General features: G+C 46.7%; 1 protein-coding gene across 3 annotated transcripts; it reads left to right on the forward strand.

Moving 5' to 3' along the window:
- Positions 1 to 2,164: 2,164 nt before the first annotated feature.
- Positions 2,165 to 14,966, forward strand: LOC120718238. Of its 3 annotated transcripts, XM_040006678.1 has the most exons (6): positions 2,165 to 3,325; positions 3,534 to 3,809; positions 4,827 to 5,078; positions 13,567 to 13,665; positions 13,881 to 13,976; positions 14,259 to 14,966. In XM_040006678.1, exons 1-6 carry the CDS (start codon positions 3,292 to 3,294, stop codon positions 14,303 to 14,305), a joined length of 804 nt encoding a protein of 267 aa, XP_039862612.1. In that variant the 5' UTR covers positions 2,165 to 3,291; the 3' UTR covers positions 14,306 to 14,966. The 3 variants fall into 3 exon arrangements, with proteins under 3 accessions (XP_039862612.1, XP_039862611.1, XP_039862613.1); XM_040006677.1 differs by having other exon boundaries at positions 2,165 to 3,809; XM_040006679.1 differs by lacking the exons at positions 2,165 to 3,325; positions 3,534 to 3,809; positions 4,827 to 5,078 and adding exons at positions 8,248 to 9,484; positions 9,568 to 9,840 and having other exon boundaries at positions 14,259 to 14,965.
- The last annotated feature ends 4,119 nt before the right edge of the window (positions 14,967 to 19,085 follow it).

Here is a 19,085-nt window from a genome sequence, read left to right on the forward strand (position 1 = left end):
GGGAATCCCCCAGCAGCCTACAGCTATATGTTTTGAGAGCAAAGTGCTGATATGGTACTACAAGGCCATTAAGATAAGATGGGCCTGAATATTCAATATCTTGTATGTGAGGAGCAGGTTTCAGTGCACCTGCATGATCGATGTACCACACAGCTGAGGAGTCCTCTCTTCGTCTTCTGCTGTTGCAGACATTTGAATTCTGTTGTATTCTTTACTTGCGCAGACTAGACGGAGGAAACGTCACAGTGTCTGATGGCTGTTCACACATCATCTGTATGCGTCTAAAAAGACACTGTGGTGTGCTGAGGACGTGCAAACACGACCGCACACTTCCTGTTTTCAGCTTAAAGTAAAAATAACACATGAGTCAGTTTGAGTTAGCAGAGCTGCTCTTTGAGATATTAAACAAGAAACAAAACCATCCACGAACTTTAGTTTAGCTGAGTTGTGGATGGACAGGTTTTTTTGACCTTGTATATAAAGCACCTCTTTCTCTGTGGTTATGTGTGGGCAAACCACACATAACCACAGAGTTCCTGCTCTCAGCCCAAAGTATTAGCTCAGATGCTAATCTGAGTACAGAATGATGGTGACAGTGAACATCTCCTGCTGTGTTGTTATAGGCTCTCACTGTCATGGTCTCCGTGCCCGGCCGGCCCCACAGGGCTACATGTGTTGTTTGGTTCTCTCTCTCTCTGCCTGGGCGGAGCTCACTGTGGGCTCCGCCCTTGGCCCACACACCTGTCAACAATCAGCGGTCATCACCTGGAGCACTATTTGAGGCTGGAACACAGATCCTCTCGTCGCTGGGTGATTGTACTACAGACGTTAGTGTTTCTCCCAGCTCTTGTGAACCTGTGATTCGTGTGTGACTTCCCTCACTTCTGCGACAGACTCCCCGTACCTGTGACCCCCCAGTCGTGTGAACATGTGTGAGTTTGGGCAAGAAGACGTGAGCGAGTGTGAGCGAGCTTCCCCGTGGTTCCCTGGAGTTTGGATTCCCCTCCACTGTATATATCGTGCACTGGTGCTGTGAATAAACTGTTTTTTGGAGACGCCTACGGCTCTGCGCTTGAGTTCCTACTACCAGACACTCACACTCACTGCATTTTGTCTTTTGTGTTTAAATGTGTTTGTAAGATTTAATCTATGAAGTAACTGAGGACAAGCAGGACATTGTTCAGAGGGTAATGTTTAGTTTAATGTCTAAACACGATGTGTAAAATATGTCCTCTGACTGTGCCGACTGCAATCCAACATTAACTATGTAACATGGGGGAGGCTGCGAGCTGTCTCAGCCTCCTGCATCAGCACTGCGGTAAAGTGAGCCGTCATTTGTGAGCCGCGGTCAAGCCAGCCGCCTCCTATCCGCCGCATAAATTTCCTTGCGCTTTTACACCAGTCTTTACGGTAGCGCCTTTTCGCTTTATATCCTGATTGAAAGCCTAGGAGGCGACCGTGGCTCAGGGGGTTGGGAATCGCATCTGTAACCGGAAGGTCGCCGGTTCGATCCCTGGGCTCTCTGTCCTGGTCGTTGTGTCCCTGGGCAAGACACTTTACCCTACTTGCCTACTGGTGTTGGCCAGAGGGGCCGATGGCGCGATATGGCAGCCTCGCTTCTGTCAGTCTGCCCCAGGGCAGCTGTGGCTACAACCGTAGCTGCCTCCACCAGTGTATGAATGTGAGAGTGAATGAATAGTGGCATTGTAAAGCGCTTTGGGTGCCTTGAAAAGCGCTATATAAATCCAATCCATTATTATTATTAGACTCGCGCACACGTGCACGCGCATGAACAGTCACACACGCGCGCGCACACAAATTACAATGGAACAGCCCAATACAGCCATCGTGACAGTCTGGTTGCATATTCAAAAATTCATTAAAAATCATTCTTAAAAGTTGATGCCAAGCTTTCAACACAATCCTCTTCTCGGACACCTACTTTACCTCTGGGCCAGTTTTTACCCAGATTTACTGTAATATTACTCAGAAATCACAGTAAACTCATATTCAGTGCAATACAGTCAATGCACTACAATTATGTTTATTTCAAAAATTCATTAAAAGTCATCCTGAGTAGTTGAGGTCCAACTTTCAACACATCCCTCCTCTGGGACACCTACTGTACCTGTGTGCCAATTTTCATCCAGATTTACTGTAGAATTCCTCAGAAATTAAAGGAAACTTATATTCAATTCAATACAGTCAATACAATAGAATTATGTCAATTTTCAGAAATTCATTAAAAATCATCCTGAGTAGTTGATGTACAACTTTCAACAGATTCCTTCTCTGGGACACCTACTGTACCTGTGTGCCAAGTTTCATCCAGATTTACTGTAGAATTCCTCAGAAATTAAAGGGTACTTGTATCCAATGCAGTCGGCCAATACAGTAGAATTTGATTGATTTGATGATTTTTCATGAATTTTTGAAAATTGACATAATTCTATTGTACTGACTGTATTAGATTGAATAAATGTTTCCATTAATTTCTGAGGAATTCTACAGTAAATCTGGATGAAACTTGGCACACAGGTACAGTAGGTGTCCCAAAGAAGGAATCTGTTGAAAGTTGGACCTCAACTACTCAGGATGATTTTTAATGAATTTCTGACATTTCCATAACTGTATTGACTGTATCGGGCTGTTACATTGTAATCTGTGCGCGCGCATGCGCGCGCGACTGTTCGCGCGCGTGCATGTGTGCGCGGGTATAGGCTTTCAATCGGCACATAAAGCGAAAAGGCGCTACCGTAAAGACTGGTGTAAAAGCGCAAGGAAATTTATGCGGCGGATAGGAGGCGGCTGGCTTGACCGCGGCTCACAAATGACGGCTCACTTTACCGCGGTGCATCAGCTGGGAGCTCGAGCGAGCGTATCCAGCCGGCCACAAACTCCACGTCGCTCCCTGAGCTTCAGAAGCGTCCTGAGCACGCTGCGCGTCCTGCACAGCTGCAGCTAGTTCTGTCTCACCAGAGGTTTCCACACCGTCTGGTCCATTTGCGTCTCCGCCCGACCGGTCATCTGTCCCACTCTGCTCCTGGGTCTCTGCTGCCATCAGCCAGTTTCTGATGCAGGTTTCTTTAAATCCTCTTTGTGTTTCAGAAGTCACACTTCCCTGAACGCCTTTAGCACCAACACTGTATTTGCACACGTTCATGCGCACAAAACAGGAAACACTATTAAAAGACAGTGAGAGGTGTTAAGGACGTTCCTAAATAACTCCTGATCCTCTTCTCATGAAGAAAAGATGAAGTCAGAGTTTAAATCTTTTCTGTCTGTATCAGGATGGCAGCAAACATCAGCTGTAAAGTCACTGCAGGTAAGAACCGTTTACTTTCATTCTGAACATGTTGACCTAAATGTTTAAACTTGTTCTTTACACCTTAATGATAAGTTTGTATATTGAAGCCTGTGTCAGTGGTGTGTGGTGCAGCTGATTTAATTTAAAAAAACCTCAGTAAAGATTGAATCTTAATCCAGCTGCAGCCAAATGTTCACTTATATTTTTATGATATTGTGTTTTGCAGGTTTGATGCATGAAGTGGCTGAAGAAGAGCGCTCCGTTGTTCTGAGGTGTCCTCTCTCCGAGGAGCGCAGAGTGACGTGGAGCAGAGAGAGAAATGACAGCAGAGAGGAGATCCTGACAGCCGATGGCGGACATTTAATAAGACACGATGACATCACCAAGCAGTACACTACATACCACGACCTGTCGCTCTACATTTACAGAGCTGCTGTCTCGCACTCGGGAACCTACTTCTGTGACGATAAAGCTGCTGTGACGCTCACAGTGATCCCGTCAGGTGACAGCAAACTTATTCGATTTTTCAGTCTTCAGTTGGGTTTTTCCCAACATGATGTGGATATTTTCTCAGTGCTGAGGTCATAACAGTCTCTGTGAGTCAGATGTTGCTCACATCTGAGCAGTCAGTGTGGGTCAGAGGTTAGCTTAGCTTCCCCGCTGACATCACCTGCTGGGCCAAAACTGGCTGCACTGGTGCAACTACAAAAACTGATAAATGGTTAAGAAATGACACGATGTCTTCTCCACATACCGAGAATTATTGTTATAGTAGTAGTTTATTATTAGGAAAGCCTGCTTTTCAAAAGAAACCCTTATGACGTTGCATCGTTATGTAAATTTCCTGTACATCTAAATTTGCATAATGAACGTTGGCTCACTGGTGTGGCTCTGCTGGTGAGCAGGTAACATGTGCCGCACGGCCCAAGTGTAGCTGCGTGTCTGCCACAAAAAGCATCTGAAACAGCACAGACTAGAAACGCTTTGCCTCTCTGACCGTTACATCAGCCCAGGCTTATGACCCTGAACTCAGGTCTGAATATGTGAGGTCATGTGACCATGTTTCTCTGTCTCTCGAGAACATTTCATTTTGTTTAGAGAGGTGCACTGAAGGTGGAAGACAGGAGTGGCAGAGAAGTGAGGGTGGTGCGACTCATGTATAAGGGCAGAGAGACGGGGGTGAGGTGTGAAGGTGGAGGTGGGATTACATCAGGGATCGGCTTTTAGCTCCTTCCTGTTTGCAGTGATGGAAAGACTGACAGATGAGGTCAGGCCGGAGTCTCTGTGGACTCTGATGTTTGCAGACGACACTGTGGTCTGCAGTGAGAGCAGGGAGCAGGTGGAGGAGAGCCTGGAGCAGGTGGAGGAGAGCCTGGAGAGGTGGAGGAGAGCCTGGAGCAGGTGGAGGAGAGCCTGGAGAGGAGAATGAAAGTCAGAAGACAGACCGAATGCATGTGTGTGAACCTTAGACAGGTGTGCCAGGTGCTGACCCCATAATGTTCGTGTTTACTGTGCACAGGAACAATGAGACTCGCTGTTGTGGGGGGGAGGAACGTCACTCTGAGATGCCCTCATGCTGGTCGAAGATCAGGAAGTCCATCGTGGAGCAGAAGTTTTGCTGGAAAACAACAGATAGTCTGCCCTCATGCTTCCACTGTGGGCCAGATGTTGATTATTCCAGATGTTCAGCTTGCTGACTCTGGACTGTACCACTGTGATGGAAAAGCAGCTGCTTATCTAAAAGTGATCAAGGAGGAGAAATCTGACAGCGGTGAGAATAAGACAGTGAATATAAAATATCTCATGGTACTGACCTTGTGGCGGGGTGTGGTTTGTGGCTCAGCTGCCTGGGAGGGGTGGAGCAATGGATTCAGGGTGTGGTGTCAGGGGAGGTTTACTCACACACGTGACCTAATTATCCAATCATGTTGCTGGGACCTGAGATACCTGTGTGTGACACAGAAGGAGGGCAGCTGGAAAGCTGGAAAATAAAAGACATTTAAGAAGTGCAACTCTGCTTGGCCAGATGGCCAAGCTGGCAGCCATGCAGCAGCCATGCAGCAGCCATGCAGCAGCCATGCAGCAGGAGCAGCCTCCAACCTGCGATGTGACCTGAAAAAATCTGAAATGAGAGGAGGGTCAAGTATGAACGAACGTGTCACGGTCCTGGGTCGGTGACCCAGTGTTTTGTGTTTTTGAATTATTATATAGCTTTGAGTTCATGATTTATCCCCGCTCGTCTCCCAGTTTCTCTCAGGAGAGCATCTGATCTGTCAGGGCTCTGTGTGCAGGCGGAGGGAGAGGAGGACCCTGAATACAACTCCAAACCTCAGCTTTATTGCTGGCACGGAAACAAAACATGAAGTGAACACTGAATACTGTCACAGGCATAATCTGATGGTACGACGCGACACAGGAGGGAGACACAGCTGGGAGGGATAACGAGACGGGGAGCAAAACTGCACACACTAACATAAGACAGACTTTCACAATAAAACAGGAAACCACTAAACAAAGACGCAGACACAACACAGAGAGACAGACTACACACTGAACTAAACCTGCGATAAACATGAGAACACAAAAGCTAAGAACCTAAGAAGTCTTTCCGTTGGTCTGAGGGTGGTAGCCAGAACTGAGGCTGACCTGGTCCCCTAAAGAGCAAAATGACTTCCAACCCTGTGATGTGAACTGGGGTCCTCTGCTGGAGGTGATCTCGGATTGAGCTCTTGTGGCGCTTGAAGATGAAGCGACCAAAAGTTTAGCGGTTTCAGTAGCTGTGGGGAGTTTGTCCAAGGCTATAAAGTCAGTGGCTTTGGAGAATCTATCAATTACAGAGAGAATTACGGATTTACCTGCCGAGATGAGCAAACTGGTGACGAAGTCCAGACAGATGTGTGACCAAGTGCAGGAAGGTATGGCTAATGGCTGCAGTAGTCTGGTTTTGCTCCTGGTGCAGGTCTCGCAGGCGGAGACGTACTCCCGTGCACGTTTCCCACCAGAAGTGGCGCTTCGGTAAGGCGATGGTTCAACCTGCTCTGTGGTGACAGGAGAATTTAGATATGTGAGCCCGAACGTGGGAACAAAACGGCAATCTGGAGGTTGGAGGAGGTCAGGGTTAGGGGAGCGCATCTGTAACCGGAAGGTCGCCGGTTCGATCCCCGGGCTCTCTGTCCTGGTCGTTGTGTCCTTGGGCAAGACACTTCACCTACCGCCTGCTGGTGTTGGCCAGAGGGGCCGATGGCGCGATATGACAGCCTGGCTTCTGTCAGTCTGCCCCAGGGCAGCTGTGGCTACACCTGTAGCTGCCTCCACCAGTGTGTGGATGTGAGAGTGAATGAATAGTGGCATTGTAAAGCGCTTTGGGTGCCTTGAAAAGCGCTATATAAATCCAATCCATTATTATCATCATCCCGTAGCGCCTGCCGGATGCTCTCCTCGATTCTGCCTCCCTGGCTGCTGTGTCAGTGGGGATGGTGTTCGCTCTGTGTTGCGTCCTGATGACGCCCAGTTTGAGCTCCAGTGGATGATGAGAGTCAAACCTTAGATACTGATCCATATGTGTAGGCTTACGGTACACGTCAGCTTGTAGATGTCCCCCATTACTGATGGAAATCTCACAGTCTAAGAAGGCTAACCTGCCACTGTTCATATCCTCTCTGGATATCCTCTCTGGTGAATTTGATGTGTCGGTCCACCGAGTTAATGTGATCCGTGAAATGTGGAACGTCCTGAGATTTGATTGTCACCCAGGTGTCATCCACATACCTGAACCAATGGCTTGGTGGTGTTCCAGGGTACGAGAGACAAAATGAGTAAAAAAGTTTCATTTTTAAAGAATTTATTTGCAAATTATGGTGGAAAATAAGTATTTGGTCGCCTACAAACAAGCAAGATTTCTGGCTCTCACAGACCTGTAACTTCTTCTGTAAGAGGCTCCTCTGTCCTCCTCTTGTTACCTGTATTAATAGCACCTGTTTTTGCTCGTTATCAGGATAAAAGACACACGTCCACAGCCTCAAACAGTCACACTCCAAACTCCACTATGGCCAAGACCAAAGAGCTGTCAAAGGACACCAGAAACAAAATTGTAGATCTGCAGCGGGCTGGGAAGACTGAATCTGCAATAGGTAAGCAGCTTGGTGTGAAGAAATCAACTGTGGGAGCAAGACCACTGATAATCTCCGTCGACCTGGGGCTCCATGGAAGCTCTCACCCCGTGGGGTCGATCACATGAACGGTGAGCAAAGATCCCAGAACCACACGGGGGGCGCGAGCGAATGACCTGCAGAGAGCTGGGACCAAAGTAACAAAGGCTAACGAAGCCGCGAGGGACTCAAATCCTGCAGTGCCAGACGTGTCGCTCTGATTAAGCCGGTGCACGCCCAGGCCCGTCTGAAGTTTGCTAGAAAGCATTTGGATCCAGAAGAGGATTGAGAGAATGTCATATGTTCAGATGAATCCAAAATAGATCTTTTTGGTAAAAAGTCTAATTGTTGTGTTTGGAGGAGAAAGAATGCTGAGTTGCATCCAAAGAACAGCATACCTGCTGTGAAGCATGGTGGGGACATCAGGCTTTGGGGCAACAGTGCAGAGGTGGGACCAAGTCATTGTTTTGCAAGTCTCAAGTAAGTCTCAAGTCTTTATCCTCAATTAACAAGTCAAGTCTCAAGTAATGTCAGGCAAGTCAGAGTCGAGTCTCAAGTCACTGTAAAAGTCACGAGTCTGAAACTTTGAATTTCAAGTCTTAAAAAAACAACGAAAAAAGCATGTTGCAGTTATGCTAAGTGTAAATATTAGACCATGTGATTTATAAATCTGTGTTTTTCTCAACACATGACAAAATAGTGAACTTAGAAAATATACACAAATTGTGAAATTGCACCTCTTTAAAATGCAGCTCAATTAAACCTAGCTCCAAGAATAATTTTCACCGACAGTTCTGAGATAAGCTGCATGTTATTCTTGGATGCGGTTGTAGGACCGGCTTTAAAATCACATGACAAAAATATCATACACATTAAAAAAAAACTGTATCACCAACGGAGCCTGGACAAGATTTGCTAGTTAGATGAAGTCATGAAGCACTGCCTACCGTTCTTTATGCAACTTCAACTGTTGGAAGTTGTTCCATCTCTGTCTGTGATTCTCTGCTTGCATGTTTTGCATGTTGCATTTCGTTTTTTTGTTGACTACTTCATAGTTTATGTACCTGGAAAAAATAACATTTCTGAGCGTTTTTTTTTTCTTCTTAAAAAAGAAATCTGGTTAATTTGATTGGCTGTGCTACAGCTCACGCACACATACGTACGGAGTGTGGTTGGAATAAATGGATGAATGAACTGAATTAATGGTGCACACTTTCTATATAATATGCGTGTTAAATTTTAGATTTGGGGTGAAATATCAAGTCTTTTCAAGTAAACCGGTTCAAGTCCGATTCAAGTCCCAGGTCACTGGTGTAAAAGTCCAAGTCAAGTCACAGTCTTAGAACATTTTTTCAAGTCAAGTCTAAAGTCATGAAATGAATGACTCGAGTCCAAGTCATGTGACTCGAGTCCACACCTCTGCAACAGTGTGTGAAAACCTCGCTAAGACTTACAGGAAACATTTGACCTCTGTCATTGCCAACAAAGGGTATATAACAAAGTACTGAGATCAACTTTTGTTACTCACCAAATACTTATTTTCCACCACGATTTACAAATCAGTTCTTTAAAAATGAGACGATGTGATCTTTGTCCTCATTTTGTCTCATAGTTGACGCATACCTGTGATGGAAGAACTCTCATCTTTTGAAGTGGGAGAACTTGCACAATTGGTGGCTGACTAAATACTTTTTTGCCCCACTGTAGCTGTGGCGTAGTGTGTCTGATTGTTCACAGAAAAGTAATTTTCACTTTCCAGTACAGACACAGTTTTGTTGTTGTCGGTAGTCAACAACAAATCCTGAGGAAATATTAACAGGAAACATTAATATTCATTTCCTATAAAAAGACTCTGAGATGTGCAGAAGATGTGCGTGTAAACCACACAGTTCCTGTAAACCACACAGTTCCTGTTCTCAGCAGAAACAGAAGCCTGGGTCAGCTGTTGCACAGTTATTTCAGTGCATCAGGATGTGGGTGAACGTTTGCTGTCTTTGTGCTTTTATTCTGGGCTCTGATGTCTCTGCAGGTACAGGCTTCTAACACTCCGCCTTTCATGTGTAAACAGATAATTTGGTATTGTTAGATATTTTCATAGATTATGTTTCACAGATTTAATCTATAGAGAAGCTGAGGAGCAGCAGCCCATCACTCTGCCCTGTCCTCGCCCTCAGGGCAACGTGACCTGGAGCAGAGAGACCGAAGAGAGGAAAGTTATCATACTTACAGTTTTTAATGACGGTGTAATGAGACACGATGATCCAGGAAAACATTACCATGCATTCGTGGATAAGTCACTGCACATTCGTGGAGCTGCTGTCTCAGACTCTGGAACATACCTGTGCAATAACGAAACGGCTGCAGAGCTGAGGGTGATCCCGTCAGGTAACGTCAAACTTTCACTTCCCTTTTTCTGTTTTTGAATCTTAAACCCAGACGTAATATTAGAATCGTTTTCTGTTGACATGTCCCAGAGAGGATGTGAATAACTGTCCTCTTCATGACGTGATGCACTTTAGAAAGCGCTGTTACAAAGGTAGATTTTCACTTCATTGCTCTCTACTGTAAGTCGTGCAGAGTTACATGTTGAGACTGAATCACCTCACATCTGTACAGTAAGCCAGTCAGCATAGACCCCAATGAGGACTGGACACAGAACAAACCGAGTTCGACTGTTCACGTGAACCAGCGTTTTGAGTATTTTGTATTTTCTAATGTTAGATTCAATTAACGCAAAGTTCTGGTGTTATTATTTGGTTATGGTTAAGTCGAGTATTATTCTAGTTTATGTTTAATCAATGTCCAGGTGTTCATGAGTCTTTTCCTGTTTGTGAAGTCTGATCAAACAGTGACCCCACATGCCGCTGACACTCTTGTTCACAGTCTGGATCGATTACTGCAGCTCTCTTCCTTTTGGTCTTAGTCAAAAATCTATCCATGAGCTTCAACGTATCCAGAACTCTGCTGCCCGTATTATCACCAGGACCCCTTCTATGCATCACATCACCCCTGCTCTTTTAACAGGAAGAAACCTCCGGCAGAACCAGGCTCAGGGAGGGGCGGGGCCATCTGCTGTGATTGGTTGGGGTGAGAGAAGGTAGACAGGATGAAGACATGCTGTGGAAGAGAGACAGAGGTTAATGACAGATATGATTCAATGCAGAGAGGTCTGTTAACACATAGTGAGTGAGAAAGGTGACTGGAAAGGAAAAACTCAATGCATCATGGGAATCCCCGGCAGCCTACGTCTATTGCAGCATAACTAAGGGAGGATTCAGGGTCACCTGGTCCAGCCCTAACTATATGCTTTAGCAAAAAGGAAAGTTTGAAGCCTGATCTTGAAAGTAGAGATAGTGTCTGTCTCCTGAATCCAAACTGGAAGCTGGTTCCACAGAAGAGGGGCCTGAAAACTGAAGGCTCTGCCTCCCATTCTACTTTTAAATACTCTAGGAACAACAAGTAGGCCTGCAGAGCGAGAGCGAAGTGCTCTAATAGGGTGATATGGTACTACAAGGTCATTAAGATAAGATGGGGCCTGATTATTCAGGACCTTGTATGTGAGGAGCAGGATTTTGAATTCTGGATTTAACAGGAAGCCAAAACAGGAGAAATCTGCTCTCTCTTTCTAGTCCCTGTCAGGACTCTTGCTGCAGCATTTTGGATTAACTGAAGGTTTTTCAGGGAGTTTTTAGGACTTCCTGATAATAATGAATCACAGTCGTCCAGCCTGGAAGTAATAAATGCATGAACTAGTTTTTCAGCGTCACTCTGAGACAGGATATTTCTAACTTTAGAGATGTTGCACAAATGGAAGAAAGCAGTCTTACATATTTGTTTAATATGTGCGTTGAAGGACATGTCCTGGTCAAAAATGACTCCAAGGTTCCTCACAGCGTTACTGGAGGCCAAGGTAATGCCATCCAGAGGAAGAATCTGCTTAGATACCACTGTGGCGGAGGTGTGGTCCTGGGCTCGGCTGCAGGGGAGGAGTGGTGCAGTGAGATCAACGGAGCGGTGGCTGCAGCCGGGATCGTCAGAGGAGGAGACGCTGCTGGTGGAGAAGTTGGTGCTGGAGCAGTTCGTGGAGGGGCTGCCTGCGGAGACAGTGAGATGGGTCTGGTGCCACCGTCCGGCGGGTCTGGAGGTTGCGGTCACATTGGTGGAGGACCAGAGGAGCCAAGGGAGGGCAGCTGAAAATGGGCGTGATAGAAGAGTCGCACAGCGCCTGGTGTAGCCCCACAGTTCTTGTGGTGAAGAAGGATGGGTCTATACGGTTCTGTGTTGACTATCGCAAGATGAATGAAGTGTCATGCTTTGATGCTTATCCCATGCCCCGGGTCGACGAGCTCCTGGACCGGTTGGGCACAGCCCGTTTTTTCACGACACTGGATTTAACCAAGGGTTACTGGCAGATTCCCTTGTCTGCCAATCCAAGGAAAAAACACCCTTCTCCAACCACAGCTACAGTATCTGGGGCACCACTTGGGGGCAGGCAGGTGCGTCCACAGGTGGAGAAGACTGCAGCTATCGCATCCTGTCCACGAAAGTAGGTTCGGCCAGACGGCTCCCCGGCCTCAGTCGGGCGGTGGGGGTGTATGTCCCAGGCTCAGCTGCAGGGGAGGAGTGGTGCAGTGAGCTCAACAGGGCGGTGCTGGAGAGGCAGATGAGAACACAGCTGGTGGTTTTTGGTCTGATGACGGTTTCTTCCCTTTTTTTAGTGAGACGGGAGAGGAGCGGGAAGGAGGCTGGGAACAGCTGAGACTGTGGACTGTCACACCAAACAAAAACTAGAAATAAACGTGGCATCTTGCTATAAAGAACTGTGTGTGTGTGTGTGTGAAGTGCATTTCACAACCATATTTCTAAGCTTTTCAGGGCCGAGTACAATAACCTCAGTTTGATCTGAATTAAGAAGCAGAAAGTTAGCGGCCATCCAGGTCTTTATGTCTTTAAGACATTCCTGCAGTTTAACTCATTGGTGTGTGTCATCTGGCTTCATGGACAGATAGAGCTGGGTGTCATCTGCATAGCAGTGTAAATGTATGCTATGTCTTCTAATGATGCTGCCTAAGGGAAGCATGTATAATGTAAACAGAATTGGTCCTAGCACTGAACCCTGTGGAACTCCATAATTAACCTCAGTGTGTGAAGAGGACTCTCCATTTACATGCACAAACTGGAGTCTATTAGATAGATATGACACAAACCATTGTTGTAATGTCAAGTGTGGTTGTCATGTCTACGTCTCTCTATGTTTTCCTGTTTTATTTTGAAAGTCTTGTTTCCATGTTCAATGTGTTCAGTTTTGCTTCCCTGGTGGCGTCAGGTTCATTTGTGTCAGCTGTGTTTCTCCAGGTGTTTCCAGGGAATGACGTCTCTAATTTAAAAACATGACTCCCATGAGGTGCAGATACATTTATGATGATGATGCGCTTTCTGCCTGAATATTTTCTGGTAGTGATGCGAAAAAGGGGAACAGGCAGTTTAGGAAAGGGTCCACTCATTAAACCCTCCTAACTTCTTTGGCGAGCAGGCTTTCAATGGCGTCTGGGTCTTCGAGAGCTGACTGGAGGTTTTTACAGGTACAAGAGACCTGATGGCTGGGTAACAATCCCTGGGTGGAAACCTTAAAAACCTTTTACTAAAAAGTTCACCAAGTCTGGGTAAGGGTGATATTTTTAAGGCTTCTTTTAAAGCGTGAATATGTATAGGTGTCAAAACAGATAAAACTAGTCATTGTTTGGGGGGGTTGTGGGGGCATGCTGGGCAGGAATGGCCGCTGCCGCAAAAAGAGCAGGAGTGGAGATAGCAGCACTGAGACATGAGGCAACTGGAATCAGTTTCTGGAGTTGGAATTATTGCAAATGGTATCGACAATGCTTTGTTGGCGAACGTGAGCGGATACTGGGAAAGGTTTTGGAGCCAGTGGGTTGGGAGGACGAATTGAAGAGGCCAGCAAAAACTGACCAATATTAGTTGGAAAAGAAGAGTCCTGGGCTGATTACCAACACTCATGGGGTTCTGTTATGTTTTAAAAAAATCTTTTTTATGTAAAGTTACTATTCTAAAGTACATTTTCTGTCTTTTATATCTTTCAAATGTTAAACACAGACAGGAAAACAACACGAACACCACCACCAAAAACAACGACCACTTCACTGACAACAAGAACTGCAGCAACAGCGGCAGCAGCACCTGAGGAAATCTTAGGTATGAAAGCAGTTATTCAAAGAACGACTTTTGCATTATTGTGACCAGACAAAATATTAATTTCTGAGTGTTACCCAGTGTGTTTGTTTCAGGACAAACGTACCAGAATAATCAAGTGTTCAGTTGTGTTCCCATACAGCTGAATAACTGTGTGATCAGTGACTGTAGCTGGTGGTGGATGAGGCTCTGATTCCAGATGTTTCTTTGTCCTCCAGCTGCTGATCACCTGTGGCACATGACTGTCCGCACACTGATTGGACTGCTCTACTTAATCATCATGATCAGCATCACTGCTGTTACCCGGAGGAAAGGTGGATGAGCTCAAAGAGCCTCTGTGCTCTCATCATCACTGTTTTCAGACTCATTGAAGTTTAACATGATTCAGCTTTAGTGCAGATGTTTGTGCAGCTGCACATTTGCAGGTTTACAAATATAAGTCCAACTGCATAAAAGTCTCTGAGAAAATGATCCTTTTAGTCTTAAGAGTTTCAACATGATGTTCAGTTTGTAAATTATAGAGTGAAACAGACTTTAAGCAGTTGTATGATTTATAACCATCCATCATATCAATGTTTATTTTGTGTGTTTTGCAGCTCGACAGATACAGAAGCGAGACACAGCAGCAGATTCTGATCTCTGATGCTCCATCACACAGAAGCAGGACACCTGTGTTAACTATATGCATCGTAGCTGCTCATGGAGACTAAAGACAGTGTGGCACAATAGCAAGCTACTGCTGCTGGGCTCCAGTTTGGTATAAGTGCCTTGCAGATTCAGTATGTACCGTTGTGTCCACAATTTTAAATCATTTGGAAAAAAATTGTTTGTTTTTTGTTTTTTGTTTTTTTCTTACAGATTTTATTTTGCTCTTTAGCTTCAGTACGCTGTTGGCTCTGTTGTCATGGCAATAACACCAAATTATACCATGTAAAACTCTGAATAAAAATAACAAACACACCTGCTTAAAAGTAAATGTTGCTGTTGTTGCATCCCCAAGTTGGTCTACGAGTGAGGACAGTAACATCAAACTGGCTGGAAAAACAGGAGAAAACGGTGAAAACCAAAATAGAATGGGCACTCAAGGTTTCTGGCTAAATTAACAAGACCATCAATGAAGGCTAACAAACACCAACAAGCTAACAAAGACGATCAGATCCTAACTAACATACTAACAGCAGTTTCACAAACACAGAGGCCCTGAATGCAGCATCAGTCCAGTTATAAAGGCCCTGGAGAGCATTTATTGGCTACAGGCCTCAGACGTCAGCCAATCCAGTCTTTAAGTCTGACATCATTAGCTGTGTCTGGGCCCAAACTCCGCTGCAGGTCCAAAAGTCAAACGATCACTGCAGCATCACTGAGAGTTAAAAACTGTCTAAATCCTTTCATATTTAATAAAATGATCAGTGTGGCTGCTTTAGCAGGTGCAACAATTACGTTTAACATCCAGGCATCCATGAAAACAGAATTTATTAAGTTTAACGGAGAAGTTAGCAGGAAGTTAGCTCGCTAGTTTCCATTGAAATATAATATACCATGTTCTGATTGAGGCATTTCAGAAAAAATTAAGTCATACAGCGCTGCTATCACTTCAGACATGAGTGAAGACAGAACAGAAAACAGCAGTGAGGTTTGTAGGGTTACTAAAGTTGGGCTAGTTGGTTTATAATGATGTGCTATGTGATCGCTAGTGACACAGCTATGTTAGCATAGCAGACACAGTAAAGCTGGACGATGAACGCTAACCTTTTTCCACTCTATAAAAGTTAATGTGAGGGTTCCCGATGGTTAGGGACAAATGCAATCACAGGATGCTGTAAAGTCCTATGGGAGGGTTCCCCAAGAGAGACAACCCCCTGATGATCATCTACCTTCTTCAAGATGGCGCGGCCACGTCCAGACGCCTTCCTGACCGCTCCGCTCCGACTATCCACTTTTCTTGTTTTTTACCTATTTTTTGCTCTGGTTTACATCCCCAAATCCTCTAGTCTTATAGTATACGACAGCGGATCACTTGTAAACATCGGTGCCAAGGTTGCACATCTAATCTTGGACACTTTTAAACCTGACCCTTCCTGGCCGCCAGAGATTCTACGCGGCGCGGAGAACAACAAAGGACGGGCCGCTCATCCGAGGCACAGAACAAAGAAGCGCCGGGGAAAACGCGCTGGTATTAGGAACAGACTGAGACAGCAGGCGCATCGCGCACCACTGCCCAGTATCCTACTGGCCAATGTACAATCCATGGAGAACAAGCTCGATGACCTAAGAGCAAGGGTCACCTTCCAACGTGACATGAGGGACTGCAACATTCTGTGCTTCACGGAGACATGGCTGACCCCCACCGTGCCGGACCAGGCCGTAACTCCGTCGGATTCATTCTTTGTGCTCCGCGCGGACAGAACGGCAGAGTCGAACAAAACCAAAGGTGGAGGAGTGTGTTTCATGATAAACAGAAAGTGGTGTGATGCCAGGAGCATTTCTACTCTCTCCAGCGGCTGCTCGCCACATCTGGAGTTCCTGAGCATTAAGTGCCGCCCTTTCTATCTGCCCCGTGAGTTCACCTCAGTCATCGCCACGGCGGTCTACATCCCACCCCAAGCGGACACAGGTATGGCTTTGTCCGAATTACATGATGTGCTGAGCTCGCTTCAAAACAAGGACCCGGGCGCAGCCCTCATTGTAGCAGGAGACTTTAACAAAGCGAACCTCAGACAAGTCATGCCAAACTTTTACCAGCATGTCTCGTGTCCAACGAGAGGGGATCGGATTTTGGATCACTGCTATACGCCATACAAGCAGGGCTACAAAGCTGTCTCACACCCGGCTTTTGGGAAGTCTGACCACAACGCCATCTTCCTCATTCCCCAGTATAAACAAAGCATACGGAGGGAAGACGTGACCAAGAGGGAGGTAAAACGGTGGACTGCCCAATCAGAAGCTACGCTACAGGACGCACTCAACGACGTAGACTGGGACATGTTCAGAGCATGCGCAGTCGACATCAACGAGTTTACGGAAGTAGCAGTATGCTTCGTCAATATGCTAACGGAGGAGATTATCCCCACTGCGAGAGTCACCACATTCCCAAACCAGAAACCGTGGATGGACAGATCGATCCGCACTGCAGTAAACGCCAGGACCGCCTCCTACAACGCGGGTCTCGCCACTGGCGATATGAGCGCCTACAAAGCGGCCTCATACGGCGTGCGGCGCGCGGTGAGAGATGCCAAACGCAGGTACCGGGAACGTGTGGAGTCCCGCTTCCACCAGGGCGACACACGGAGTATGTGGCACGGACTACGCACCATTACGGACTACAAAGCCAGGGACACTGCGCCGATCAACGCTGACTCTGCATTCACCAACGAGCTGAATCGGTTCTACGCCCGTTTCGAGGTTAGCCAGGCGGCTAATGCTATCTACCGCCTGACTACCGAGGACAGTGACGTCATCAGCGAGAGCCCGGTGACCAGCATCGCGGAGCATGACGTCCGAGCGGCACTGAGGAGAGTGAACACAAGGAAAGCGGCGGGGCCAGACGGCATCACCGGCCGTCTGCTGCGCTGCTGTGCTGACCAGCTAGCAGGTGTGTTCACTTACATCTTCAACGAGTCCCTGGCGAAGTCTGTGGTCCCCACATGCTTCAAAAGATCCACCATCATCCCTGTGCCCAAGAACAGCAAACCCTCATCCCTGAACGATTACCGGCCAGTTGCACTGACCTCGGTAGTAATGAAGGTGTTTGAGAGGCTGCTGAAGAACATCATCTCCTCCTCCATCCCAGACACCACAGATCCGCTGCAGTTCGCCTACAGATCCAACAGATCCACAGAGGATGCCATCGCCCACGTCCTACACACCACTCTCAGCCACGTGGACAAGAAACAGGGTAACTATGTGCGAATGCTGTTTGTTGATTACAGTTCAGCGTTTAACACAATAGTGCCCTGCAGACTGTTCACAAAGCTGAGAGATCTGGGACTTAACAGCCGTCTGTGTGCATGGGTGTTGGACTTCCTCACTGGCAGAACTCAGGTGGTGAGGGTGGGCAGGTGCTTCTCCAACAGCATCACCATCAACACAGGAGCACCTCAGGGATGTGTCCTCTCGCCACTGCTCTACTCCCTCTACACTTCAGACTGTGTGGCCACCCATGGCTCCAACACCATTGTGAAGTTTGCTGACGACACAGTGGTGTTGGGTGCCATCTCCAACAACGATGAGGCGGCCTACATGGATGAAGTGAAGAATCTGGCATCGTGGTGCCAGGACAACCACCTCCAGCTGAACGTCAGCAAGACCAAGGAGCTGGTGGTGGACTTCAGAAGGGGTCAGCACAGAGACTACAAGCCCATCATCATCAATGGAGCTCCAGTGGAGAGGGTGCAGTCCTTCAAGTATCTTGGTGTCCACATCTCCTCAGACCTGACATGGTCTGCCCACATTCAGGTCCAGACCAAAAAGGCTAGGCAGCGCCTGTATCACCTACGACAACTGAGGAAGTTCAGGGTCTCTCCAAAGATCCTCAGGATTTTCTATACAGGCGCTGTGGAGAGCATCCTCACACAGAACATGACATCGTGGTTTGGGAACAGCTGTGTGAAGGACCAAAAAGCTCTCCAGAGAGTGATCCGTACAGCAGAACGCTGCTGCAGGATTGCTCTCCCCCCGCTTCAGGACACCTACACCAGGAGATGCCGGACTAGAGCAGCGCAGATACTGAAGGACCCGTCCCATCCTGGCAACAAACTGTTCCAACTTCTGCAATCTGGTAGAAGGTTCCGCATCTTCCGGGCAAGGACAGAGAGACTCAAGAGGAGCTTCTATCCCCAAGCCATCCGTGCCCTAAACACACACACCCGCCCTCTCACATCATCTATAATTGACTGAGACAGGACTCTTCCAGACACTAAACCAAGGCACAATGTACATTTCAAATTCCTTTAATTTTAAATATGTTTATATTGTCTCCTGTAAAATAGTCAGATGTCTATTCATATTAATATACAGAATTCACCTGCTTGCTGCTACTACTACACATTCACCCAGTGTATATACTATATGTCTGTATATATATATATATTTATATATATAATGTTCTTCCTCTACACCCCCCCCCCCCCCCCCAATTTTTGCACATGTCGAGGAGCGTGTCAGCCTACATTTCACTGTGTTATACTTGTATAACTATGCATGTGACAAATAAAGAACCTTGAACCTTGAACCTTGAACCTACCTAATCACATGAGCCGTGGTGTGAAAACGGGTGTGGGTCCCAATCAGCCAGGGTTTCAGGTGAGCTCATTGTGAAACCTGGCCCCACCCTATCATGTGATTTCCTGAGGTCAGACGGCCCAGGATGTGAGTGGGCGTTAAGGCGTCTGGGGAGGATCTCAGAACTGGATTATAGATGGCAG

The sequence above is a fragment of the Simochromis diagramma genome, unplaced genomic scaffold (genome assembly GCF_900408965.1).
Source record: "Simochromis diagramma unplaced genomic scaffold, fSimDia1.1 OVJJ01000030.1, whole genome shotgun sequence".
Classification (NCBI taxonomy): Eukaryota; Metazoa; Chordata; class Actinopteri; order Cichliformes; family Cichlidae; genus Simochromis; species Simochromis diagramma.

Excerpts from the sequence above, each read along its gene's own strand:
- LOC120718238 (XM_040006677.1), top strand. The coding sequence starts at position 3,497 with ATGTTCACTTATATTTTTATGATATTGTGTTTTGCAGGTTTGATGCAT. Across the intron at positions 13,666-13,880 it reads AGCACCTGAGGAAATCTTAG|CTGCTGATCACCTGTGGCAC; the intron begins GTATGAAAGCAG and ends TTTGTCCTCCAG. Across the intron at positions 13,977-14,258 it reads TGCTGTTACCCGGAGGAAAG|CTCGACAGATACAGAAGCGA; the intron begins GTGGATGAGCTC and ends TGTGTTTTGCAG.